Source organism: Nannospalax galili, unplaced genomic scaffold, assembly GCF_000622305.1.
Source record: "Nannospalax galili isolate Female #2095 unplaced genomic scaffold, S.galili_v1.0 scaffold566, whole genome shotgun sequence".
Taxonomy (NCBI): Eukaryota; Metazoa; Chordata; class Mammalia; order Rodentia; family Spalacidae; genus Nannospalax; species Nannospalax galili.
Genome location: NW_008355811.1, coordinates 900,345 through 927,466, shown reverse-complemented (window position 1 = coordinate 927,466; position 27,122 = coordinate 900,345). Strand labels below are relative to the sequence as shown.

General features: G+C 44.3%; 1 protein-coding gene and 1 pseudogene across 8 annotated transcripts in view; one reads left to right on the top strand and one right to left on the bottom strand.

Annotated features, from left to right (window-relative positions):
- Positions 1-27,122, top strand: part of Sfswap (splicing factor SWAP) — a 90,163-nt gene that overhangs the window by 37,008 nt on the left and 26,033 nt on the right. For 7 of the 8 annotated variants that reach the window (XM_008853765.3, XM_008853763.2, XM_008853762.3 and 4 more), the window contains exons 8-13: positions 6,798-7,038; positions 9,137-9,265; positions 9,766-9,859; positions 10,999-11,170; positions 17,991-18,221; positions 19,543-19,733. In XM_008853765.3, coding sequence (XP_008851987.1) covers positions 6,798-7,038; positions 9,137-9,265; positions 9,766-9,859; positions 10,999-11,170; positions 17,991-18,221; positions 19,543-19,733 — 1,058 coding nt within the window. The remainder of the gene's footprint in view (positions 1-6,797; positions 7,039-9,136; positions 9,266-9,765; positions 9,860-10,998; positions 11,171-17,990; positions 18,222-19,542; positions 19,734-27,122) is intronic. The other variant, XM_029556483.1, reaches the window with a different exon arrangement.
- Positions 5,521-6,614, bottom strand: LOC108491791 (annotated as a pseudogene).

Sequence of the window (27,122 nt, the reverse complement as noted above, 5' to 3'; positions counted from 1 at the left end):
TGGTCTTTTTGAGACAGGGTATCCCTGTAGCCCCAGCTGTCCTGGAACTCACTATGTAGACCAGGCTGGCCTTGAACTCACAGAGAGCCACCTGCCTCTGTCTCCCAAATGCTGGGATTAAAGGCGTGCACCACCACACCTGGCTGATGCTTCTTTTAATGTCTCTTCTTTAATGCCATAGGTGTGTCTTAGGAAGGCTTTGGTGTTTTCCTCTATGGAACTCAGGAATGCTGTGCTAATCTTCATTGTACAACCCTGCTCATACTGTCTACAAGAAGTCAGTGGAATTGAAGGGCTCTGGAAAATGATTAGCCAGAGGACTAGGGATGTAGTTCAGTTGGTAGAATGCCTGTCTAGCAAGTACAAAGCTCTAGCTTTGATCTCTAGTACCACTGGGCATGGTGGTCCACACCTGTAATTCCAGCACATGGAAGGTAGAGACAGGAAGAGCAAGAGTTTGAGATCATCCTCCACAATATACCAAGTTCAAGAAAAGATTAAAAAGTTGACTATGGGGCCAGATGTGATGGTACACATCTTTGCTAGGTATGATGACACATGCCTTAAATCCTAACACTCACTCAGAAGGCAGAGGCAGACATATCTCTGTTGAGTTCAAGGGCAGCCTGGTCTACATAATGAGTTTTAAGCCAGCAGGAGCTACAGGGAGACCCTGTCTCAAAAAAGAAAAAAAAATTGACTGTGGGGCCATGTATGACAGCACACACCTTTAAAACAGCAGTGGAGAGGCAGAGGCAGGCACATCTTTGTAAGATCCAGGCCAGCTGGGGCTACAGGGAGACCCTATCTCAAAAAAAAAAAAAAAAAGGATGACTAGGCAGACTCCCCCTGCCTTGCCTTAGGTCATTGTGCATGTCTGAGCACAAGCACAGCTAGAGACCTGCTTCTGAGCCACACATGCCACCAGCTTGTTTTTCCATGCTGCTATACTTCAGAAAGCATGGACTCCTGATAGAACTTTTGAAGTTCTCATTATGTATATTTATTAGCATAATGCCATATCATATTTCACTCACTTTAAACCTAGTCTTGAGTCTGGATGTGGTGGTGCACGCCTTTAATCCCAGGACACGGGAGGCAAAGGCAGGTGGATCTCTGTGAGTTCAAAGCTAGCCTGGTCTACATAGTGAGTTCCCAGCCAGCTGGGGCTACAGAGAAACCCTGTCTCAAAAACAACAAAAAGAACCTAATCTTGGTCAGGCAGGTATGTTTGTAATCCCAGCTTCTCAGTAAACTGAAGCAGGAGACTCATTTCATCCCAAGACTTGGAGGCAATCCTGAAAATAAAGCAAAATCCCATTTCAAGGTGGGGAAATAAAAAGTGCCCTTGAAAAGTTGAATATAAAGTCCTAAGGATAGCAGAAGCCCCACAAGGTACAGTCTAAGGTGACAGCCTAAATTCAAGAACACAGGCGTCTCCCTAGAACTGGGCACTACTTTGCAGCTGGTATGTCACCAGGGCAGCACCACTCTGCAGCTGATATGTCACCAGAGCATGATTCCACTGCCCAGATCTCCAGTTGTAGGTGACACTTTCATTTTTACCTTGGTATAATATGCTGCTGATAGAAATTGCTGCATAGGAAACTGTGTCCTAGAGTCAGCTAGCTGGTGGCTAGGTTAAAGAATGCTTGCCCTGTAGACTCTGCTGCTACAGGGTGTGCAGCCAAGGAGTCCCTGAGGTAGGACGGCACTGGTGTGGGCTTTGGTCACTATACAGTATTTCAGCACTGGGGTATTTGAGAGTTTGCCTGAGAGCTACTCATTGAATTCCCTTAGTGCACTTGCTATGCATCAAGAATTGCTGAGACCTTGTCACCACGTTTGTGATACGGAGCTCTTGTGATGGTAACAGTGTCCAGTCATAGCATTGCAGGTATTACCACAAGGTGTGTGTACATAGGCCCCCATCTCTGCCTGGACTGTAGAGGGGCTTCTAAAAAGAGGAGCCAGTAGAAATAAATCTAATAGGAGCCTCCGAACAAACAGAGACACATGTCCCAAAGACAGCAGACTGAGTGGCATATGTGCTTTTAGGTGGCAAGACTCACAAGTCCAAGGGCTAACAGGCTCAGAATCATTGAAAAGCCTGGCTCTTGGGATACTGTTAGGGCCTATCCTTTCACCTCAGTGTCTCTCAGGGGAAAGGGTAGATCCAGCCTTCTCCCTAACACCTTGCCAGCCCTGACACTGTATGGAAAATTGTTATGTACAGCTATAGCATTGGTCTCATGGCTATGTGTAATGCCAGGGTACATGGTGTTTTATGTCAACACGCTGCTACCTTTGAAGTCTTTTTGAGGTTCCAGCATCATATGGAATGGGTAAAAGGTCAGAGGGAGGCAGGTAGTAGCAGACACTGCCTCTCCTTGGGTCTAGCTTCAGTTATCTTTGCCACTCCCACTCCTAGGCCAGAGTTTTGTGTGTACCCTGAGATCTTTTCACCAGCAAGTTTAATTTTGGAGTTCTAATATGTATTTTAAATTGTGATTAATAATCTATCCAGTATTGTCAGACATTTGTAAGGACTGGTTTCCAAGTTACTGGCTTAGCCATCTTGCTAGCACTGAGTTAGGTTGGCAGGCAGGAGGCTCAAGGAGCCCAAACTGACATGTGTCTGCATATTAGTTTTCCAAAGGAGTGATACTCACCTCACCTTGAAAGTGTTCTTCTCTCCTGTCACATAAAGAATGCATTAGGTTGGAACTGCATGTAATTAGCTGAAGCTTAATTACAAACTTGTTTTTAGAACTTCAGATGTCTTCTTTTTAAAAATATTTATTTTGAGGGGCTGGAGAGATGGCTCAGTGGTTAAGAACACTGGTTGTTCTTACAGAAGACCCGGGTTCGAATCCCAGCACCCACATGGCAGCTAACAACTGTCCGTAACTACAGTCCCAGAGGATCCGACAGCCTCTTCTGACCTCTGCAGGTATTGCACGACACGGGTGCACTTACCTACATGTAGGTAATACATGCATACCATAAAATAAAAATAATAAATAAATTTTTTATAAAGTTAAAAATACATATATACATTTATTATTTTTATGTGTATGCGTATATTGCCTGCCATGTGTATGTCGTTCAGTGCCAAGGAGGTCAGAAGAGGACATTGAATTCCCCTGGAACTGGAGTTACAGACAGTTGTTAGCCAATCCAACCCTCCCAGAGATGTAGCAAACCGTGGTTCCTTCTAGGGTGAAGAAGAATCTTAGAGACTTGATTGCCCCCAGGGATGAATAGGTAGGAATGTGGATTCCAGAAGCACAGGATGACATTTGCACCCCTAATCTTGATCTCAAAGCCTGTGCTTGAACCATTATATCATTTTGGTGAACAAATACTGTGAGCTTGGTGCTGTAACAGAGGCACCAGAAACAAGATCTTTGCCTACCATAAGCCCTCTTCACCAACCCTGTGATCTACAGAGATGTGGTAGGTGTTCCTGTGAGCTGAGGTGGAAGGGCCACCCAGGCCACATGCTAATATTACTGCTGTTTTGTGTACCAGAGGCTGGTATGTAACACTGAGCTGAGGGACATTAGGGACTTTGTATATGTGGCATGCCTGATAAAAAGTAAGTTGTTGACCACTGCAACTGAGCCAGTAGCACATGAGAGTTACACACCTTCCCAGCCTAGCTGGAAAGTTCAGCTACTCCCCTCTGGGATGTTAATACACTGGTGTGTGCCTCAGTTTAAGGTACACATTGCCTGAAACCATAGTTAGTGTAAAGCTCTTCCTATGTGTTTTGCTATGCCATTGTGTTTAGATAAACTAAGTGAAAATCAGAATAAGATTCTTTCATTCCTTTCCCCTGATGAAGAGGAAAATAATTCCCTGTGTAGCCAGCATCCCTGATTATCTGCAAGAGGATTAGAAGCAATAATTCTCACTGAACCTTGTATGCTGAGTGCTGGTTTTGAACATTTTCCAAAAAGAGGGTAGGTAAACGTTTGGAGCTGTTCATTGTTAGCACTGTGAACTATCTTACAAGCATTTACCTTTGTGCTGAAAGTATGTGGAAAGCTGATTGATACTCATCATTGTTGATAATAAGACTAGAAGAGGGAAAAGTTTTCTTTAAATGACGCTAGACAGGTTAACCAGGCTCTCATGGATGGATGCACACTGAAAGACATTTGGGGACACAAACTTGGCTCAATGGGCCTTAACATATTTAAGAATATATAAAATAGATAAAATCGAGGGTGGAGTAGGCTATAAAAGGGGTATAGGTAAGGGAGGAGTCCTGAATATGGTTAAGATATTTTGTATGAAATTTGCAAAATTTCAATAAAAAAAGGTTGTGTGTGTGTATAAAACCAGAAGCAATTTGCAAAAATTCAATTAAAAAGAATTAAAAAGTGTGTGTGTGTGTGTGTGTGTGTGTGTGTGTGTGTGTTTGTGTGTGTGTGTGTGTGTAAAGCCAGAAGCAACCGCAGAGATGTTGGACTTCTGAGCTAAATGCAGTACTTCATGCTGGGGTTCTGGACGGCAGTTTTCAGAGTGAACAGTAGGTGCAACGTTAGTGTCCAAGCAGGAGAAAGCAAGGGAGTTTTCTGTGCCATGTGAGTACAGGTTACATGGACCAGCCATGTAGGAAGAAGTCCACCAGTTGGCTCCTACGGTGAGGGAATTTCTACTTTTCATTTATAGAGGGCTGTCCATTCTGCGCTTGGAAAGATGAGCTTATTTAGGGAATGCTCCTGTTTGCTTGCATTGATAGCCTCTTCCTGCCTGTCCACTCTCCACCATTGATGTGTCTAGGTGTTGCCTCAGTCTACACTGTGACCACAGATTAGAAAGACACAGGACAGGTGTGACTGGAAACAGGTGACACTGCTCTTTTTGGGGGCTTTCTTTTTCTTTCTTTTTTTTCAATTAAAAAAATTGTATTTACTTAGAAGCGTTCAGAATGTCAACAAAACAGCTGCATTTTTTTTTGCAATTACAAATCATTCAGTTAACAGAACAATTATTTTCATATAAGCTGTATCAGAGACAACTGAAGATGAAAAAAACTACCCCCCCATATATAACTAATTTGTGCTGTGCACCAAGAACCTGCTTTAAATTTCCATGCCAATTTACAACCCCCATACTAGACAAGGTTAGTAGCTACTGAAAATACCACCAGGACAGGGACATCTAAAGACACATTTGGTAGTGTGTTAACTATACAAAAAAAGATGCTGTACAGTTTAAAAACAAATCTTACACAGCCTTACATTTCAATTTTTTTTTTTTTTTTTATCTTTTTGAGACAGGGTCTCCCTGTAGCCCCACCTGTCCTGGAACTCACTATGTAGACCAGGCTGGCCTTGAACTCACAGAGATCCGCCTGCCTCTGCCTCCCAAGTGCTGGGATCAAAGGCATGTACTACTATGCCTGGCACATTTCAAAATTTTTCTTTCCTTTTTTTTTTTTTTTTTTTCAGTTCTTTTCTTTAAAAGGAGTGAGTTGTATACGGGGGTTAAATGCTTTATAGACAAGAAAAAAACTGCGCTAGAACAAACTTATTCATCATCATCTTCTTCATCTTCATCTTCCTCCTCTTCCTTCTTTTTCTTGCTCTTTTCAGCCTTGACAGCCCCCTTTTTTGCAGCATCAGGTTTTCCTTTAGCTCTGTAGGCAGCAGTATCCTTTTCATATTTCTCCTTCGGCTGGCGGCCTTCTCATAAGGCTGCTTGTCATCTGCAGTGGTGTTGTGTCCCATCTCTCCCGGTTTCTTTGCAGCATCACCAATAGATAAGCCCGGATGCTCTCCTTTGATTTCGGGGCGATACTCAGAACAGAACAAGAAGAAAGCTAAAGGAGACCTCTTGGGTGCATTGGGATCTTTGAACTTCTTTTTTGTTTCCCCTTTAGGAGCGATAGAGGTTTTCATTTCTCTCTCATAACGAGCCTTTATGATGTCTTCAAACTTTCCTTTTTCTTTAGTGCTCCACCTCTGTGAGCACTTCTTGGAAAACTCTGAGAAGTTGACGGAAGTATCAGGTGCTTCTTCTTGTGCTCCTCCCGGCAAGTTTGCACAAATGATGCATATGATGGCATTTTGCCTCTCGGCTTCTTAGGCTCTCTTTTGCCCTGTTTAGTTGTTTTCCTCAGCGAGGCACAGAGTCGCCCAGTGCCCGTCTGGCTCTCACTTGTGCCGGTGCTGTCTCTATCTAGGGCTTTCTTACTGAGTATTCAGTAGCTTGTTGTGTAAGTGATTTTCACATTATTGTAATCAAATATCTGACAGAAACAACATAAAGTGGTAGGGACTTAATTTGCCTCAGTTTCAGAGGGTATCAGTTCATTGTGGCTGGGAAGGTGAGAACATGATACAGTAGCTGTTCACATTGTGATGGACCAGAAAGCAGAGAACCAGCCAGAACTAGAAGCCAGGCTATAACTAATCAATAGCCTTCTCCTGGTAACCTACTTCTAGCTAGTCAGGCTGTACCTCCTAAAAGTTCCACAGCCTTCCCCAAATGGGTACCATAAACCATAAACGGGTACCCAAAACATGAGCAAATTTGAACTGTGACTCCTGTCATTGGTCACTTATAAAACACATGTCTTGCCAGGCATGGTGGTACATGCCTTTAATCCCAGCACTCAGGAGGCAGAGGCAGGTGGATCTCTTGTGAGTTCAAGGCCAGCCTGATCTACATAGTAAGTTCCAGGCCAGCTAGGGCTACAGGGAGACCCTGTCTCAAAAAGACCAAATAGTAATAATAATAAATATTTTTAATTAAAAAAAATTAAAACACATGTCTTATAGCAACCGTGGCAGCCATGTACTACAGCTACTACATGTTGCCAGATGGCACCTATTGCCTGGCACCACCCCCACCTGGGATCGATGTAACCACTTACTACAGCACCCTTCCAGCCGGAGTGACCGTGTCCAGCTCACCTGGAGTGACCACCACTGCACTACCACCTTCTGGGACCACACCCCCACCACCAACCACCACCACTGAAACAAGCAGTGGGGTTACCTCCACAACCACCACCACAAGGTATGTGTGTCACTTGCTCAGCATGACAGTTGCTGTGGTACATTTGTGTTCTTAAAATCAGGTGTAGTAGCCAGGTATGGTGGCGCACGCCTGTAGTCCCAGCACTTGGGAGGCAGAGGCAGGCGGATCTCTGTGAGTTCAAGGCCAGCCTGGTCTGTATAGTGAGTTCCAGGACAGCTGGGGCTACAGGGAGACCCTGTCTCAAAAAGACCAAAAAAAAAAAATCAGGTGTAATGCCACATGCCCTGTATTTTTGACTCTTGGAAGGCTGAGTCAGGAGGATTAAAAGTTTGAGACCAGGTAGGTATGGTGTTCCATGCCTATAATCCCAGCACTGGGGAGGTAAAGGCAGGAGGATCAGGAGTTCAAGGTCATCCTTAGCTACATAATCAAGGCCAACCTGGGCTACAGAGCAAGGCTCCATTTCAGTACCAAAAAAGTTTTTAGCAGTGAAGTCTAGCCATGTGTAAATGTGGCTCTTAGACAATATCCTGTACCTGCTCCTTAATTCTAGGGCTGCTCTTATGTACCATGTGTCAACACTTCAGCCTGCCACTATTAGGCAGAATCCTAGTGAGATGAGGCTGAAGGTGTTGGCAAAGTTCACAGGGTTTCATATAGTTGGTGAGGGTGTTCTTGAGGCACACTTTGAGATCTCACCATTCATGTAATTAGGATCTGGTGGAAAAGCCAGAGTGACAGACAGGAGTGTTTGATATGTCTATGAAAGGCACTCTGTGCATGTGTCTCACTTCTAACATAGACTCGAACATTTTGACTAAAGCCTCGTTTTCTGATAATGCTGAGAAAGTCAGCCATGTGGGCTAGGGATGTAGCTCAGTGGTAGAACACTTGCCTAGCATGTGGGAGGAACTGGGGGATGACAACACCAGATGCATCTCTGAGAAACACAAAGTGAGGGATGTTTAGTCATGCTTCACAACTCTGTTTTTAATGTGAAGAAAAATCAACATGTAGGCCAGGCATAGTGGTGCACACCTTTAATCCCAGCACTCAGGAGGCAGAGACAAGGTAGATCTCTGAGATTTAAAAAACAAAACAAAATGGGCTGGAGAGATAGCTTAGCAGTTAAAAGCACTGGCTGTTCTTGCAGAAAACCTGGGTTCAAATCCCAGCACCCACATGGTGGCTGACAGCTGTCTATAATTCCAGTTTTAGGGGATCTGACACGCTCTTCTGTCTTCCACAGGCATTGCATGACACAAGTGCACTTACATGCATGCAGGCAAAACACTCATACATAAAATAAATAAAATAGTTTTTAAAAACAAGACAAGAATTAGCTCATAGTTGAAGGAAGAATGGGCCTATTTCTATGATTTTGGGTCTCATTCTTTAGTAAATCCCTCATTGTCACTTTTTTTTCTTTTTTTCCTTTTTGAGATAGGGTCTCAAAACTGGCCTGGACTCACTGTGGAGACCAGACTGGCCTCTGTCTCATGGAGATCTGCCTGCCTCTGCCTCCTGAGTGCTGGAATTAAAGGTGTGCACCACCAGGCATATGTCCTATCTTTGTTTTGTTTTTTGTTTTTGTTTTTTTTGAGACAGGGTCTCCCTGTAGCTCTAGCTGGCCTGGAACTCACTATGTAGACCAGGCTGGCCTCGAACTCACAGTGTTGGGATCAAAGGCATGTGCCACCATGCCCAGCATTTTTTTTTTTTTTTTAAAGGCAGGAACTCACTGTGTAGCCCAGCTCCTGAATGATGGGATCATACACCTGCAACACACCTTACCACCCTGCATTATCACTTTTCTTATTTTTTGTGTTTGGTGTGTGTATGTTGTTTATCTTGTTTTGTTTTTTGAGGCAGGGTCACTATATGGCCCAGACTTTCAAATGCTGGGGTTGCAAGTCTATCCCACACCTACCTAGCTTTCGCACATTTTCACTGTGGTGCCCTGGACTCTTCTCTGAGTGCACTAGCACTGGCTGTATTGTCTTTATACCAAGAGCCTTCTTCCTGCGTTGTTGGTGACTTCCTGTTTATGTGACTGAGCCTGGAAGGACCCTCCAGAAGCCAGTGCCAAGTTTGAGCCTTGCTCAGTGCAGGGTTGCTTACCAGCTCTTCTCCACAGTGCGCTTGCTCCCGTGGCCATCATCCCCCCGCCCCCCGACATCCAGCCTGTGATCGATAAACTGGCAGAATACGTCGCTAGGAATGGCCTTAAATTTGAGACCAGTGTTCGAGCCAAGAACGATCAGAGGTGAGGAGAAGAGGTTTAAGCATTGGGCTGGGGCATGGTTCAGTGGCAGAGCATTTAAATCTAGCAACATCATTAGGTTCCCCGCCCCCCAAGTGTCCTTAAATAGATACATTTTTGCTCTCTTGTTAAATTAGAGTTGGGAAGGTATTTTTTGTTTTGTTTTGTTTACCATGGAATAGAATGTAAATGCTCAAAAGACTGGAATTCGTGCTTCTTAAAGAAAACCCTTCCCTTTCTGAATCAAACTGTCCCCTGCCACCAGCAGTGCACATAAGCAAGGCTTGTGTTTTCACTGTGTGATGTAGCTCTCGATGGGCAGATTAGCCCTCTATCCCAGTCTCTGTCATGCATAATTAGGTTGGGGCTGAAGCCAGATGGGCTCTACAGGGTTGTTGAGATGATTAGTCTCTATGAGGTATCCAGGACAGTGCAGGCCACATGTGAAGCCACTGCAGCCTACATGTAAGTTGTGCTGAGTTCAGTGGGTTCTCTGTTCACAGATTTGAGTTCCTTCAGCCCTGGCACCAGTACAATGCCTACTACGAGTTTAAGAAACAGTTCTTCCTGCAGAAAGAAGGAAGCAGTGGCATACAGGTACGGGCATAAAGATGGGGAGGGCATAGATCAGGCTCAGGTTACAGGTGCAAAAGTAGCTTCCTCGTTATTCTCAGGTGTATGAAAGGGTTTCTCAAGTCTACACTGAATCAAACTTGACCCTCTCAGAGATGAAGCTTGTCTTAGATCTGCTGAAATGACCACTCACTTGTGCTTGGTGACCATTTGTCTAGCATGTTCCAAACAAACAAAAATCAACAGGTGTTTTGGTTAACTACTGCTTTTGACTATATTGGGGTGGGGGTGGGGGCTTGAGATTAGTCTTCAGCTCCTGATCCTCCTTCCTCACCTCCTAAGTGCTAGAATTACAGGTGTGCCCACCATGCCTACCTTACTTTTGACTACTTTAAAGGAAGACTGCGTACTGTAACGTGCTTTGTTTGTACTTGCTAGAGCTGCTCAGATCCCACGAGGGTAGGGCTGTGCCCTGCCCTCCTTGTGCAGTCCCCTGCATGGCTTTCTTGTACCGCAGGAAGTATTTCATCCCATCTCTCTCATCCTGTCTGGCTTGGACACCCAGATATTCCTTTTGAGTTTATCTTGATAGAAATAACTTTCCATAGCTTGCTCATCTGTAGACAGTTGGTGACTGTATTCTAAAGATATTCTCAACAGCCAGGCTTCAAAGAAAAGGTACTGAAGACTAATGTGTAAACAGATCAGCACCTTGGAAGGTACAGTGCTCTTCAGGGAGGAATCTCCTTGTAGTCTTCCAGTCTGTTGTATCAGGATGTGTAAGTAGATTTAGCTCAGTGGCAGAGTACTTGCCTAGCATACATGAGGCCCTAGGTTCACTCTCCAGTAACACACACACACACACACACACACACCACCCACCACCACCACCACCACCCAAGAAAATAGTCCAAATTTGAAATGTGGAAGTGATGCTGTCTGGTAGGTTGTGGGATGGGGTGTTTTCTTTGTTTTGTTGTACTTTTTGAGACTACCTCAAGTAGCACAGGCTAGCCTCAAACTCACTATGTGGCTAAGGATGACCTTGAACTCCTGATCTTCCACTTCTGAGTGCTGGAATTATAGGCATATGCCATGGAATGTTTTTGGCAAACCCAATGTGAGTCTCATGTAAGAGTGTACAGTGGTGTCTGTCTCTCCAGGTGGCGTCAACACCGGAAGAGGCTCCTATGGAAACTACTGCTAATAAGTCAAGTGAAACTGGGGAGGATGGCACACCTGAGGATGTGGCAGAGGCTGGGGGAAGAGGCAGTTCAAGCGGGAAGAAGGAGGCAGGATCTAGCAAGAGCACCGTGGACGGAAAGCTGGTGAAAGGTGCGCTATCCAGGTGAAGCCTAGGCCTTATGGGCTTCCTTCCTAAGGGTTGGGACTAAGTACCTTAGCCATGGGGTACTATGAGATTGGCTCCTCCAGCTGCTAGTATCAAATATGCTCACTTTGCCCTTCTCTGTCTTGGTGTCGGGATCCCTAGCGATCTGTTAACTTGACAGCCTGTTCTGAGCCATTGGAACATGTTTATAAATTTTCTGATGTTTTGTCCTCCCCTAGACTTCTGAAACTGTTTGATTGTTTGTTTGTGGTAGTGGGGATTTTACCCAGGGCTCACACATACTGGGCAAGTAGTCTACACTGAGCTCCACCCCCAGCTTCTGTGTAAACTACTATACAGTGAAGTTCATTTTCTTTGTCGAAGTGGCTCCCTTGAGCACCTCTGCCAGGCAATGCTGTACTCACTCATATTTGGTCTCCTTGCTCTGTCCCTGACTGGAAGATTTAGTCTAACAGGACAGGCATATGTAAGTGACTGGCACAGTAGATGACAGAAGGAGGAAAACCTGCCCAGAGGCTGGGTAGCAGGGCCCTGTGAAAAAGAACATGAAGAAGCAATTACTTCCACCTGTTGGGAGAAAGATGTGTAGAAAAGGGTATTGGGCAGGGTGTTCAAGATGAATGGGGTCCCTGCTGTGGTATGTGCTGGCTGTGTCACTGCCATAAGATGTTAGCTGGTCTGAGCATGGCTCAGGTGGATATGGCCTGTACACAGTCTGGAGAGGTGCTGGCCAACTTCTGGTGCTTTGTTTCCCCTGACATCTGGGGTCTCTGGGAGATGGCTTTATCCAAACAGTGGCTTTTTGAGATTCAGAAAGAAGGTTTGGGCTTTGGTGGCACAATGACTGGAAGGGAAATGCAGGAGTGGTAGAAGTAGAAGCACATAAGTCTGCAGCTCCTGGGGAGAAAAAAATGGCAACTGCTGGTGGCAGGAATGCCTGCCCATAGTAGAGGCCTCTCTGATAGAAATGGTTCAGAATAATCCAGCTGTCTCTAGGAAGGAACTTTTAGAAAGTCACCAGACTGGCTGCCTTCAGCTCTCCCTGAAATAAGCAAAGGCACAGACTGGGCAAAGAAAGCAACAGCTTCTACTCCAGAAACTGTTTTGAGAGGCTATTCCATGTTAGAAGGACAAGCAGCATACCTAAAACTTATTTCATAGGAGGAGGAAAGACACCTTAAGACAGTGATCTCAGCCAGAAAAATTCATTGTCAACAAAAAGGAGACAGGAAGCAGGGACAAGCTAGGGAATACTCCATGGGGCAGCTGTACCTGCCTACCTGTCAATATTCCCCCTAGCAGGGGAAGCCGTACACATAGGTTAGCCTGAGAAGTGAGAACAAAAATGCATAGTGTTTGACAACGTTCCTCCCAGCAATGAGACGTGGAAGAGCCCAGGACTGCCCCTGTGTGAGGTTCAGAACACAAAAACATGACCCTACCAAGATGTAGAGGCTCAGAAGATAACAGCCCATGGTATCTCTGAGGCAGACTCCTAAGTAAAGGGACAGGTTCTTAAATCTTTACATTCAGTCAAGTTGAGAATATTATAAAACTTAGGCAGCTGATAATCTGACATTTCCAGAAGCTTGCTCAGAAATACTGCCAGGGTAAGCATAATGAACGTACTGGGGGTCAGCTTGACTAGAAGACAACCTGAGAAGTTCTCAGAGAAAAGGGCAGGTATGGAAGTTCGTACAGTGAAATTCATTTTCTTTGTTGAAGTGGCTCCCTTGAGCGCCTCTGCCAGGCAGTGCTGTACTCACTCACATTTGGTCTCCTTGCTCTATCCCTGACTGGAAGATTTGGTCTAACAGGACAGGCAAACCACCCTCCAAAGGGGAGAGAAAACAGGTTAGTGCCTCACTTCTCTCTACCACTGAATGCCAACAGTTAAGGCAGATCTGAAGTATCAGATAAAAGGACTGGGGCAAAAAGACTAATAAGCCAAGAGTCCACAGAAGTAAGGACAGTGGGAACATCAAAAAGCCGTTATGGGCTAGGACACAGCTCAGCAGTAGAGCAGTTGCCTGGCATGTGTGAGGCCCTGGATTCCATCCACAACATGGAGGGGGCGGAAGCTGTAAATATATAAATACTATTCCAGGAAAAAAGGCCTTACCTGTTTATGTTGGTTAAAAAAAATTAAAACGAACATTGAACTCAAGAACCTAGAAAGTGAGCTGGGAGACAACTCAGTGTGCACTAACCATATATAAGGCCCTGGGTTAGTCCCTAGCAACAAGGGGCTGAGCAAAAAAGAACAGAACCTAGAGGAAAGCTGATGATACAGGCCTATAATTCCAGCACTCTAGAAGCTGAGACAGGAGGATTACAAATGCAGGCTTCCTGGGCTACATAGTGAGAACTTATCTCAAAAAAATCAAAAATGTAGGAAAAAGCTATAAAATGCGTATAAGGAAAGTAGAAAAGGGGAAATCAAAAATAAAGGAGAAATTAATGAGAAAGTAATTTTTTAAAGACCATTAAAATACATATTCCATGTTCTACAGAAAATAAAAGAATACAGATAATGAACAGTATGAACAAGATAAAAGTTATATATCTTTTTTATAATATTATTTTATTATTTTTATTTTATGTATATGAGTGTATTACCTGCATGTAAGTAAGTGCACCCATGTCATACAGTGCCCAGCGGAGGACAGAAGGGGCCATCGGATCCCCTGGAACTGGAGTTACAGACAGTTGTTAGCTGCCACATGGGTGCTGGGATTTGAACCCAGGTCTTCTGTAAGAACAACCAGTGTTCTTAACTGCTGAGCCATCTCTCCAGCCCCAAAAGTTATATATCTTTATTAACATACACAAGGATAACATACATATAAACTTAAATTGAAATGAACTCAAAATCTCTGAAAAATATCATTTTCAAAGGAAACAAATTGCTAAAACTATTTCAAGAGAAGAGAAACTGACATGGATCTATAGTATGGCAGTTGGTGAACTGCTTCTAGAACCAGGCAGGAGGCCAAGTCAAATTAAAGACCAGCTTAATTCACCCTGGAGAAGTAGAATGTCTCTATCAGTAAAACTTCTACAGAACATTATGAAAGGCTAGAGAATAAGGAAGCTCTCAGCTCGGCAAGCTATAGACCTCACCACTTAGAGGTATAGATGCTAAAATATTAAATAGAATCCGGCTGTGTACTAAAGCAGTAACAGGAAAGAGCAAGTAGCCTTGTTCCAGAACCTGGTGTGCCCCTCTGTCTCCTACTACAGTTCATCACATCTGTAAGCAGACTGCTGAGGTCTTATTTCAGTGGGTGCTGAGACAGCACCAGTGCTTCTGAAACTTCAGTAGTCTAATAACTGAAACTGGACAGACAGGCTCTGCTTTTGACTCTTCCTCCACTATATGGGTTCCAGGGATCAAACTCAGGTCAGGCCCAACAGCAAGCAGCCCTACCTACTGAGTTATTTCACCAACCCTTTCCACCTTGGTTTTGGTTTTGAGACAGGGTCTCATCCCTCCATTTTGAAAAATTAATAAGATTTACATATCTGACAACAGTAATTCCAGAAGTTCAGCATGTAAATATAGTCAGTGTGGGTGGCACATGCTGGAAGGTGAGAACAGCAAGAAGATCAGGAATTCAAGGCCAACCTCTTGAGCCCACAGGAGACCGTGGAGGGGAGAGGGGGAGAAGAGAGGAGACAAATGTCAAAATGATGGTAATTACTAATAGAATGGAAGCTAAAAGGTTGATGTCCTTATTATAGGAAGAGATCCTCTCGTAAGTCAGGAAGGAAAGTCAATCACTTGAGTAGAAAAATGGACTACAAGCTTGAAAAGATAGTTAAGAAAAATAGGTGGCCTAGTATGTCACGATATATATTTTTTTAATATAAGATGCTCGTTTTCCCTCTCAAATTGTACTCAGGAGGCAGAAGCAGACAGATTGTGAGTTCAAGGCCAGCCTGGTCTACATAGTGAGTTCCAGGCCAGCCAGGGCTACATAGTGAGACCGTCTCAAAAAAAAAAAAAAAAAAACAAATGAATGGAAAGAGAGCATGAGTGATGGTGAGATATGGCAGAATGTCCTAAGAAATACTGTTTGCATTTTTTTTTAAGCAGTATTGACTGGAAGATAGCCACATTGTTAACATGGAATAGTGTTGCCACATCAGGCCACACCCTACCCTGTCCTTCTCAGGCTGAGGGCAAGCAAACCAAACACTCACAACTGCGTGAGTAGGGTGCAGGAGAGAGGCTGGGCAGGGCCTGAGGAGGTACCACTGAACCCATCCTTAAAGGTTCGATGTGCCAGAGGGAAAAGATGCTGCAAGCAGCAGGCAAAGGGTGGTCGTCCTGGCTTGAGCACAGTGCAGAAGGACAGGAATGGCTGGACCACACAGGGTTTGGGCTGCCTTGGAAAGTAGCCGGAGGTCATTTGTGACACAGACTGTGAGGTACAGATTGTATAATTGGAACACTCTAGAGAAAATCAATTCCTAATTCCTGGGGGCCTTTTTCTGAGCCAGCATACCTTGAGAAGCTTCCTACCCTTTGCCCCCTGGTTTTCATCTGTGTAGTGGGGTACCTGAGAGTCTCATCACCAGCATTGAATGAGGCAAGGCATGATGTAGACACGCAGGTTGAGCAGCTTTGATTAGATCTCCTTGCATATGCAAGGAGTAGCAGTGCTTAGGCTCTGTGTCTAGTGTGTGTAGGTGCTGACTGTGACCTTGATTGTAATGATCTGCTTATGATCTGGTCCCTTTTTGAAGAGATGGTATGGGTGTTTATAAATCATTTTGTATGTTAGTCTAGCCCCTTAAGCAATTCCATTAACTTTTTTTTTTTTTTTTTTTTTTTTTTTTTTGAGACAGGTGTTCCCCCACCCCGCCCGCCCTCCATTAATTTTTTTTTGTTTAAAACTTGCATCAGATAGACTAAAGACTTTCTTATTAACTTTTTTTTTTTTTTTTTTGGTCTTTTTGAGACAGGGTCTCGCACACCACGCCCGGCCTCCATTAATATTTTATATGATATTTTCTCTTTTTAAAATGTTCCTTGACCCTCTGCTTATTAAAGAGACTATATTACTATAGGCAATAAAGAATTTGTTTTGTTAAACTTAGTTTTCTCATGGAACTTTCCAAACATACAAAAATAGCACGTGGTACAGTGACATCCCTTACCTGACCAAGTCCTCAGCACCAGCTTCAGCAGTCAGCCCCTGGCTGTGAGTTCTGTATCTTCGTCCCTTACTCACAGACTCTGCTGAGGCAAATCTTCATCATCAAAGCATTAGCATAGAAGTCCTGGTTGTACCATGAAAGATTGGGACTTTGATTAGTATTTGATCAGTCTTATGAAGCACAGGCTGCTGTGTTTCTAGGCATAGGAGTTTCTGCAGACACCACAGCAACATAAGGCACAGCTCTCAGTGCTGCTTACCGGGTATGGCATGGAAGTCCACCCTCCTGGGTCTTGGGCATTAATTGGGGTATGTGTCACAGACCTGGGTCTACTTCATACCACATGGGGGTATGGAACATCAAGCTCTAAGTTGGGGAGACTGTCAACCCAGCAGCCCTGTGAAGCTGAGAGAGCCAAGGGAAAAGTCACTGTAATAAGTCACAACATAGCTATAACATGCATATGTTTCCCACAATCCACTTCACTTTCAAAGCCAGATGGTTTACAGTGTACTGGAAATTTTCCTTCATTGTGGCTTCCATGGATGTCTCATGAATGAAGACCATAGTGTCTGACTGTATCCAAGTGGCTGTCAGGAGCCACTCACTACAGTGAGTGACAAGGAACTTGGTGATGCCAAATGGGTGAGAGCGGAAGACTTTCTCTTTTAGGGCTTTTATATTTCTCTAAAATAAGGGTTTAAAATGTTCTGGGGGCAAGGATTGTACCACCTAAATTGTTGTTATATTAAGCTTGAAATTTTCTTGGTAGGTATAGAGTGTGATCTGACATGATGCTTGTTGTGTTATCTGAACAAAGAAATGAATTCTGTGACTTCTTTTTAGGCTTGTAAGAAAAATATTTTTAATGTAGTTGGACAATTTTTAGATACTGTTTTATAGTGGAATCATATAATATGCCTACTCATACAAATACAGCTACACGCCATGTTCTACAAATGGTTTTTACAAAGAAAAATGAGGCAATCTGGTCTATGTAGTGAGTCCCAGGCCAGCCAGGGTTGTATAGTTCAACCCTGTCTCCAAAAGAAATGAGAAGAAGATAAATGATGGGCAGGCAAGATGGCTCAGGGGCTAAGGGCACCTGCCACCGAGCCTGCCAGCCTGAGTTCAATGGTGGAAGGAAAGAACCAACTCCACAAGTTGCCCTTTGACCTCCACAATGCACACATAATAAATACACATGAAGTGTTTTTATTTTTTAAAAAAAAAAAAAAAGAAAGAAAGAAAGAAAAGAAAGAAAAAGAAAAATGGCAAAAATTGACCATTTAAAATGGAGATAACCCCTTCCCATGCTCAGCTGGTATGTTTCTGCTATAGCACCACTGCTGTGGCTGCAGTCTCAGCTTGCCTCCAGTTCTCGTGGTGAGCTGCCTGTGCTGGGCGTGGTTCAGGGACACATCCCAGCCTGCCCACTACTGGGAGCATTTAAACAGGACTCTTTTGACACTGCAACATCCATCCTGCCAATAGAACCCCCCACATAGGATGTGCCTCCACTGCAAATGCCACCTTCCCAACCACCATTGCTCTGTAGGTGGTGGTGCCTGTGACGATGTCTGCACTCTACGTCTGGTTGCCTAAAAATGTGTCGCACTTCTCACCTTTTCCCAATAGCTTCATTTGCTCCAATAAGCTTTGCGATCAAGGCCAAAGAAAATGATCTACTTCCCCTGGAAAAAAACCGAGTTAAGCTGGATGATGATAGTGAAGAAGATGAAGAAAGCAGGGAATGCCAGGAAAGTTCAAGCAGCGTGGCCAACCCCAGCCCAGCTGCAGCCCCGCCCTGTGTGGTTGTGGAGGAGAAGAGGCCCCAGCTTACCCAGGAGGAACTGGAAGCAAAGCAAGGTTTGTCGATAGCTTTTAAAGTTCTCAAAAGAAAGAAGACAGAAATATAAGATTAATATGCTAAGCCAGAAATTCTAAGACTGCGAACTAGAGCCTGGAGCCATTCAGGAACACTCGGAAAACTCTATGCACAGCTCTGTGCAGCGCTGTGCTCTCCTTAGCTTGATGCAGTGCCTTTGACAATCTGTTCTCAGAGCAGCCTAATGTGCTAAGTGGGCAGCTCTAATGGAGGCGCACTTTATACTTGGACGACAGCCCCAGGGTAAGACACCCAGCCTGGACTCTGAGCTCAGGTTAATGCACCAAACTGGGAGAGGCCCTTTTGTGAGAATGTCTCTCAGCAGAACCATCAGCCCTTGAAGATGTGTGCCCGAGCTGATTCTTGGCCCTGGTTCATCTTCATGGGTCACAGCATGGCCAGCAGCACATGGGGGACTGAGACTGAGACTGAGACTGGTAGAATGCTTACCTAACTATTATAGGACATCTTCATTTGCTCCAAAATAAGTTGTATTCTGCAGTGGGTGGTTAGTTACTAAATGCATTTGGTGTTTGTTTGTTTGTTTGTTTGATGTGTATGAGTGTTTTTTGCCTTCATGTAAGTGCAACACATGCATGCACTGCCTGTGGAGACCAGAAGAAAGCATCGAATCCCCTGGAACTGGAGTTACAGATGGTTGTTAGGGGCCATGTGGGTGCTGGGAAGTGAACTCAGGTCCTCTGCAAGAACAGCCAGTTCTCTTAACTACTGAGGCCCCTATGAATACATTTGTGGTCTTACTTGTTCTAACTGGTTTTCTTAGATTACTTTTTCTGGGTGTGTAGGAACAGACCAAGTAACACTGATTAAAGGAAGCTTTTCAGCCAGTATGCCTTCCTGACAAGAACATGCCATGGGCCACAACTCTTCTCTCTAAGTGTACTTATGTTCACACACATGAGATCGAATCTGCACTTCCTGTGTATGAGTGCAGCAGTTTGTCAGGTCCTCTGGAATAAGATACTTTTCACAGGGCATCTATCGTCAACTCACAGGTTTTGGAAGCATACAAAAGCCATACTGCAGTTCCCATTACCCAGCTTCCACCAGCATGGAATCCTGTCAGCCTGCTGGCTTTGAAAGTAAAGCATCTCTCCCCCAGAAAAAGGCATTATGAGCTTATTTTCTCAAACTTTGATCTAATGTCCTAGAAGTCTACCTGTTCTGAAGTTTGTATTGAAATTATAGCATTATATGGCCCTTCTGATGCTGTGAAAATTAAGGTAACAAGGTAAATGTTACTTTCTGTAGACTCCACTTTTTTTTTTTGTTATTCTTTAGCAAAACAAAAGCTGGAAGACCGCCTTGCAGCTGCTGCTCGGGAGAAGCTGGCTCAAGCTTCCAAGGAATCCAAGGAGAAGCAACTTCAGGCTGAACGGAAAAGGAAAGCAGCTTTGTTTTTACAAACCCTAAAGAATCCTCTGCCAGAAGCAGAAGTTGGAAAACTTGAGGAGAGTGCTTTCAGTGTAGAGGTATGTAGAAGGAGTCCCCATGGTACCCTTGGGGTCTGTAGCTCCCCTTTCATGGAATCCTGAGTCAGATGCTAGCAGCCCAGCTTGTGCCTCCAGCTTTGGTCACAGGCTTTGCTAATAACTATGAGTCTAAGAAATTAGTGTCAGTTACCCCATAAATGCATGTGCACTGGGTACACCAAATACAGACTACCCTCTCAGAACACAGAGCCATGGGTCTCAGCCATGAACCTCTGTTCATGACCACCCAACGGGGAGCCTATAGTAGAATCTGGTCAGACAGACATGGCTAGAGCAGAGCCTCAGTGACAGCAGCCATGTTGCTGAGCTCACATTAGGGGCAGAGATCCCAGTACCAGTGCTTGTGTCCATATCATATTGTAATTTAAAAGGTAAAATGCAAGCCGGCGGATCTCTATGAGTTCAAGGCCAGCCTGATCTACATAGTGAGTTCCAGGACAGCTGGGGCTACAGGGAGACCCTGTCTCAAAAAGACCAAAAAAAAGGTAAAATGCAGTCACCCTTGTGTTAAGGTTAAGAGGGGATCTGGGGATATAGCTCTTTGGTAGAACAATCACCTAATAATGTGTGGGAGACCCTAGGTTCATCCTCAGCAGCAAAATAAAAAGAGGTCATGGAGAGCCCAAACAGGCTCATGGTGGCCTTGAACAGGATCCTGACAGATGTGGAAGATTTGAAGCAATGCCTAAGACCAGAAGCCCTCAGTAAATGCTGGTGCTGTTGGTAGGGGCAGTGTATCATGACAGTCTGAACTCAGTGAAGAAGCTTAGGGCCAAGTGCACAGCAAGCAAATACTGTACTGAGCTGCACCTCTAACTCCAAATTTCTTCTTCTTAAGCTCTTTTTTTGGTAGTGGGGGAGGTCCTTTTTGTGACAGGGCCTCTCTGCAGCCCCAACTGGCCTGGAACTCAACGGAGATCCACCTGCCTCTGCCTCCTGAGTGCTGGGATTAAAGGCATGCCCAACTGAAGTTTTCTTTTTTAAAAAATATTTTATTAATTATTTTTATTTTATGTGTATGAGTGTATTGCCTACATGTGTATAAGTGCACCCGTGTTGTGCAATGCCCACAGAGGTCAGAAGAAGGCATCAGATTCCTCTGAAACTGGAGTTATAGATGGTTGTTAGCCACCATGTGGGAGCTGGGAATCAAACCTAGGTCTTCTGCAAGAGCAGTCAGTGCTCTTACCACTGAGCCATTTCTCCAGCCCAAAGTTTTCTTTTTTAAAAAAATTAGTTTATTTGGAATTGGAGAGAGAGCTCAGTGGCTAAGAGCACTGGCTGTTCTTTCAGAGGACCTGGGTTTGATTCCCAGCACCCACATGGCCTCTAACAGCCGTCAGTAACTCTAGTCCCAGGAAATTCAACGCCCTATTCTGACTTCCCCGAGCACTGCACGATATGGGTACACTTAGACACATGCAAGCAATACACTCATACACGTAAAATAAAGATAATAAAATAAAAAATTTTGTTTTTATTATATATGTACAGGTGTTTTGCCTGCATGTTTGTAAATACACTTACACCATGTAATGCCCTTGGAGGCCAAAAGAGGACGTCAGATCCCCTGGAACTGAGTTATACCCAGTTGTGAGCTACCATATGAGTGCTGAACCTAGGTCCTCTGCAAGAGCAGCCAGTGCTTTTAACCAATGAACTATGTCTCCAGCCCCCTCTTTTTAAACTCTTGATAGCAGATCTCTCTTAAGAGTTTTGTTTTGGGTTTAAAATATACTTCAGGAGCCTGAAGAGATGAATTAACAGTTAAAGCACTGACTAGCCGGGCCTGGTGGAACACACCTTTAATACAAGCACTCAGGAGGAGTTCGAGGCCAGCCTGGTCTCCATAGTGAATCCAGGACAGCTGGGGCTGCAGGGAGACCCTGTCTCAAAAAGACCAAAAAAAAAGCACTGACTGTTCTTGCAGAGGACCCAGGTTTGGTTCTCAGCATCCACATGGTAGCCAACAACCATCTGTAACTCCAAATCTAGGGGATCCGACAGCCTCTTCTGACCTCTGTGAGCATTATACAACATGGGTGTACTTACATGCATACAGGCATTACACTCAGACACGTAAATTAAATAATTGAAATATTACACACACACACACACACTTCAGGGCTGGGCATAATGGTGCACACCTTTAATACCAGCACTCAAGATGCAGAGGCAGGCTGAGCTATGAGATTGATGCCAGCCTGGTTTACTTGGTGAGTTCCAGGCCAACTAGGGCTACAGGGAGACCATCTCAGAAATAAAAATAAAATATACTTCAGGCATATCTAAGAATACTTTGACAAGTTCAAGAATGTTTTAGAAACATAAGTTTTTAAAGTAAGGAATCTAATAGTGCAGCAAAGACATTGAGACTTGGAGTAGAGTTATCTCTGTGTCAGTGTTCTGACCCTGCTAGGCTACAGACCCACACAGCAGCTAGGGAGTTGTGACTCTTAAGAGCAGATAAAAGTGGTTATTTAAGAATGTCAGCACTAGGGAAGCAGAGGCTAGGGGAGCTCTTATGAGGTCAGCCTAGTCTACATGGAGAATTTGAGGCCAGCCAGTGCTACATAGTGAAACCCTGTCTCAAGAAAATAAACAATCTTTCCCAGAAAGATATATTGGCTCATGGCAGTAAACGTCACACTTAGGAGGCTGAGGCAGGATGATTGCCACAAGTTTGAGATCAGCCTGTTTCAAAAATGATTTTTTTCCTCTTCCTAAAATCTGATTTGAAAAATAAAATTCGTCCATATGTTGTAACACATGCCTTTAATCCTAGCACTTCGGAGGCAGAAGTAGGCAGATCTCTCTGAGAGTTCCAGGCCAATTGAATAGTGAGGCTCTATCTCAAACAAAAAACAACAAAAAGATGGGGACTGGAGAAATGGTTAAGTACTACTTTTGCAGAGAACCTGAGTTCATTTTCCACCATGGACAGCTGACAACCACCTGTAACTCCAGCTTCTGCTTCAGGGGATTTGACATCTTTTGGAGGTGCACACAGAAACATTTTATATATATATATATATATAATATATATATGAAACTTCTCAGGCATGGTGGGGGAGATACCTGTAATTCCAGGACTTGGGAGATATAAGCAAAAGAACCGCAAGGACAAAAACAAGAGTAAGAGTAACTCTAGGAGCGTCATACCTTGAGAAAAACTGAAAGAAGACCTATGACCCACTGCACCCTCAACCAACCATATATGCTCTGGCTTGCACACTGGCTTATTCTGTTTTCCCTGAATCATCTGCATTAATTTTTTTTCCAGTGCTGAGGATCAAATGTAGAGTCTTGTGCATACTAGACAAGCACTTTACCACTGAGCCACATCTTCAACCCTCTGAACCATCTGAAGGCTATTTTCAAACATGTTCTCAGCTGTCTCTGAGTACTCTAACCTATGTCTTCTATAGTGAGTATGTCCCACAGTGAAGGACCATCTCCTAGGAACTATGGTACCAACCACAGACACTGATCACTATGTTTCCCACCAGCTTGCAGCCGTGGAGTCCCCAAATATATTTTGTGCCTGGCTTTCCCTCAAAATGTAGGACAGACCCTTTGCTCTGTTCTGCTATTGTTGGAGAATAAAGGGGGCCGACTTGGAACTCACATCAATCTTCTTACCTTAGCCTCTCAAGTTCAGAGATTACAGGCCTCTGCCACCACAGCCCCTTCACTCTTTTGACTTTAATTACATTGGTACTTCTGTGTGCCCCAGGTCATCATTCCAGCTCATTCTCCATACATCCCACTTGGCTGATCTATTTTGTGAAAGCAGTGCTAAGAGTTCAGAGTTGAACCTTTCCTAATGGTCCAGGCAGTCTGAAATACACACACACAGACACACCCCCGGCAAGGTGAGAAAACAGGAAGAACTGTGAGAATGGTTGTAGAGTCTGCAGTGTGTGTTGGGCTAAAGACTGCTCCCCACTTCCTCGTGACCACACCTGCTTTCAATGTCTACCCTGCACATTGTTACTGATTCTCTTAGGCTGACCTCAGCACTACCCTTCCCAGAGTGCAGCTTTCAGGGAGGTGGTAGAAGGAACCAACAGCCCTGCTGGGACACAGTCACCCATTTTCCAGAGCCCCACAGATGAGCCATCTCCTAGCCTTTCAGAGTAATGGAGGCACAAAACGCATGTAGATGAGAGTAGTCGTGAGGCACTGTGACCACAAGGGCCGTGCCTTTGATGTAGTGATGCATTGAGGGTTATAGAACACTAGCTCTGCTGTACCCTTATAGCTATGGAAAAATATGGACAGCAAGGAGAAATCTTAAACAGAGGAGGCCCGCCTGGGTGAGGATGCATGGAGATTGGTTGAATCTCCCTTATTGTTTCACTGTCAAGTGTGAATATAGGTTCATTAAGACACATCTGTACAGGGACTAGAGCAATGGCTCAGCTGTTAAGAGCACTGGTTGCTCTTGCAAAGGACCCAGGTTCTAAAAAGACACATCTATACGGCTGGGATGTAGCTCAATTGGTAGAGTGTTTGCCTGGCATGCACAAGGCTCTGGGTTTAATCCCCAAAATCATATAACCTGAGTGTATTGTCACACCCGCATAATCCCAGCACTTTGGTGGTAGAGGCAGGAGGTTCCAAAGTTCCAGGTAATCCTTGGCTGTGGCAAATTTGAGGCCAACCTAGGCCACATGAGACCTTGCCTCAAAAAAGAAGATTCAGTGGTGGGTAGAGGTGTTTGCCACCAAGCCCAATAAACCTGAGTTTGATCTCCAAGACCCATATGGTTGGAGGAGAGAACTGACTCCTATAGTTGTTCTCTGAGCTGAGACACACACAGACACAGACACACACACAGACACACACACACACACACACACACACACACACAAAAGAAAGGAAGACAGCATTTTGTTTTGTTTGATCTTTTTTTGACACAGGGTCTCCCTGTAGCCCCAGCTGGCCTGGAGCTCATTATGTAGACTAGTCTGGCCTTGAACTGACAGATCCACCTCCCTCTGCCTCCTGAGTGCTGGACTCAAAGGCATGCGCCACCACACCCAGCTGAGAAATGCATTTAAAATTTTTTTCCAGTGTAAACAAATACATGTTGTTATAAGGTTTGCCTCTGTTTTCTAATGCAGCTATATTTTAAAGAGTCATTCTTTTTATTTTTTTTTGGTCTTTTTGAGACAGGGTCTCCGTGTAGCTCCAGCTGTCCTAGAACTCACTGTGTAGACCAGGCTGGCCTTGAAACTCACAGAGATCCACCTGCCTCTGCCTCCCGAGTGCTGGGATTAAAGGCACGTACCACCACACCTGTCTTAAAGAGTCATTCTTAATCTGCCTGCTGGAGGCCTCATCAGAGCTACTAGAGCTGCTTCCCCACACATATTCCCAGGGCCAACCCAGCCTGAACCTTCACTCAGGGTGACTGTTCTTGCTGCCAGCCTTGGCCTAGGCTGTAATCCATAGACGTGAATGTAACTCTGGTATGATCTCCCTGTATGTGAGTACACACACAGAGATTATCCCAATGAATCTTCTACAGAAATAAAACAGGAGTAGCAGATGGTGAGACGTGTCTGTAATTGCATTAAAACAAAAAGACTTGTAATAAATTAGCAGTTCATAAATGATAGTCAAACTCAAAAATGGTTTTAGTTTCAAGAAATTTCTGGGAACAGGCTACCCTGGACTTTGCCAAGAACCCTGATGTGCACTTTGTTCACAGACCTGGGCACATTTCATGCAGTTAACCACATAGATGTAGATAGAAATCTTACAGCCTCCAGAAGCACTTGAGATAGGGTTGGAAGTGCCCCCTGGATCCTTTAGACCTGAGACCAGCTCAGCCGACCCTGCAGGATGGGCAGGTACCCACAGGGAGGCATAGGACACATTCTGAAGGTCTGGCAAGAAACTTGAGTGTGAAGGCACATGCCTGTAATCCCAACACTTGAGAAATAGAGGCAGAAAGATTGGCTCAAAGCTTGCCTCCACTACATAAAACCCTTTCTCAAGAAAGAAATGACAAAAAGTGAAATAAGACAGAAGGGCCTGGCAGTAATGTTATGTCTAAAGCTCATGGAAAACAGCCACAGTGCTGATCATTGACCTTGAGGTCAGATGCTTGTGTTTTTATTTTTTCTTTTTTTAAGTTTTATTTGTATTTTTATGTGTATGAGTGTTTTGTGTGCATGTATGTAAGTGTATCACATGTACAATACCTGTGAAGGCCAGAAGAGGGCATTGCATCCCCTGAAACTGGAATTAGGGACCATTGTTAGCAGCCAGGTATTTGCTGGGAGCTGAACCCAGGTCCTCTGCAAGAGTAGTGAATGTTCTTAACCCCTGAGCTGTTTCTCCAGCCCCTGTCTGCTTTTACTTCATCTTTCATAAAAAAAAAAGCATAAGATTTGAAAAGCATGAAGTGAAAAGCAAAATGCCTTTTCCTTCCTGTATAGACTGTATCTTTTTTTAAATAATTCCTATGGAAATAACAGGTTTTTAATTTAACTTTTGTTGTGGTAAAGTGTTCATAACATGAAGCTTAACACTTTCATGTGCATAGTTGAAGACATGAAGCATGACCATTCCCTGTTTTGCTATCACTCCATCCACCCACAGACCTCTTCATGCCCTCTTTACCATCTGCTTATGAGTCTTACTGGGGGCTGGAGAGATGGCTCAGTGGTTAAAAGCACTGGCTGCTCTTGCAGAGGACCTGGATTCAATTCCCAGCACCCACATGGTGACTGACAGCCATCTGTAACTGCAGTTCCAGGGAACCCAACACCGTCCTCTGACCTCCCTGGGTTCGAACCCTGGTCTTCTGCAAGAACAGCCAGTGTTCATAACCGCTGAGCCAACTCTTCAGCCCCAGCACCCACATGGCAGCTAACAACTGTCCATAACTCCAGTTCCAGGGGATCTGACAGCCTCTTCTGTCCTCCATGGGCATTGCACGACACAGGTACATTTACCTACATACAGGTATAACACTCATACACATAAAATAAAAATAATAATAAATAAATAAATTTTTAAGGTGTTACTGAACTTGGCCTTTGTATCTGGACACTGCACTCAGAATGCCCTCAAGGTATGTCCATACTGACCTGCCTCAGAGTTTCCTCCATGTTTAGGGCTAAACATTTCATTGTAGGGTGGAACCATATTTTGTTTTCTGTGTCATCTTGGGGTATGAGGAAAAATCTCTTTATGTATAGATATAAAATACTGAAGGAAGTGGACAATACCATTATTCTGACACCTTGATTTTTTTTTTTTTTTTTTATTGGGCGGGGGGAACCTTTCCCTTTGGGGGTTAAAAAGCGGTTTTGGGGCCTTGAAAAACCTTATACGTAATTACTTTCCCCG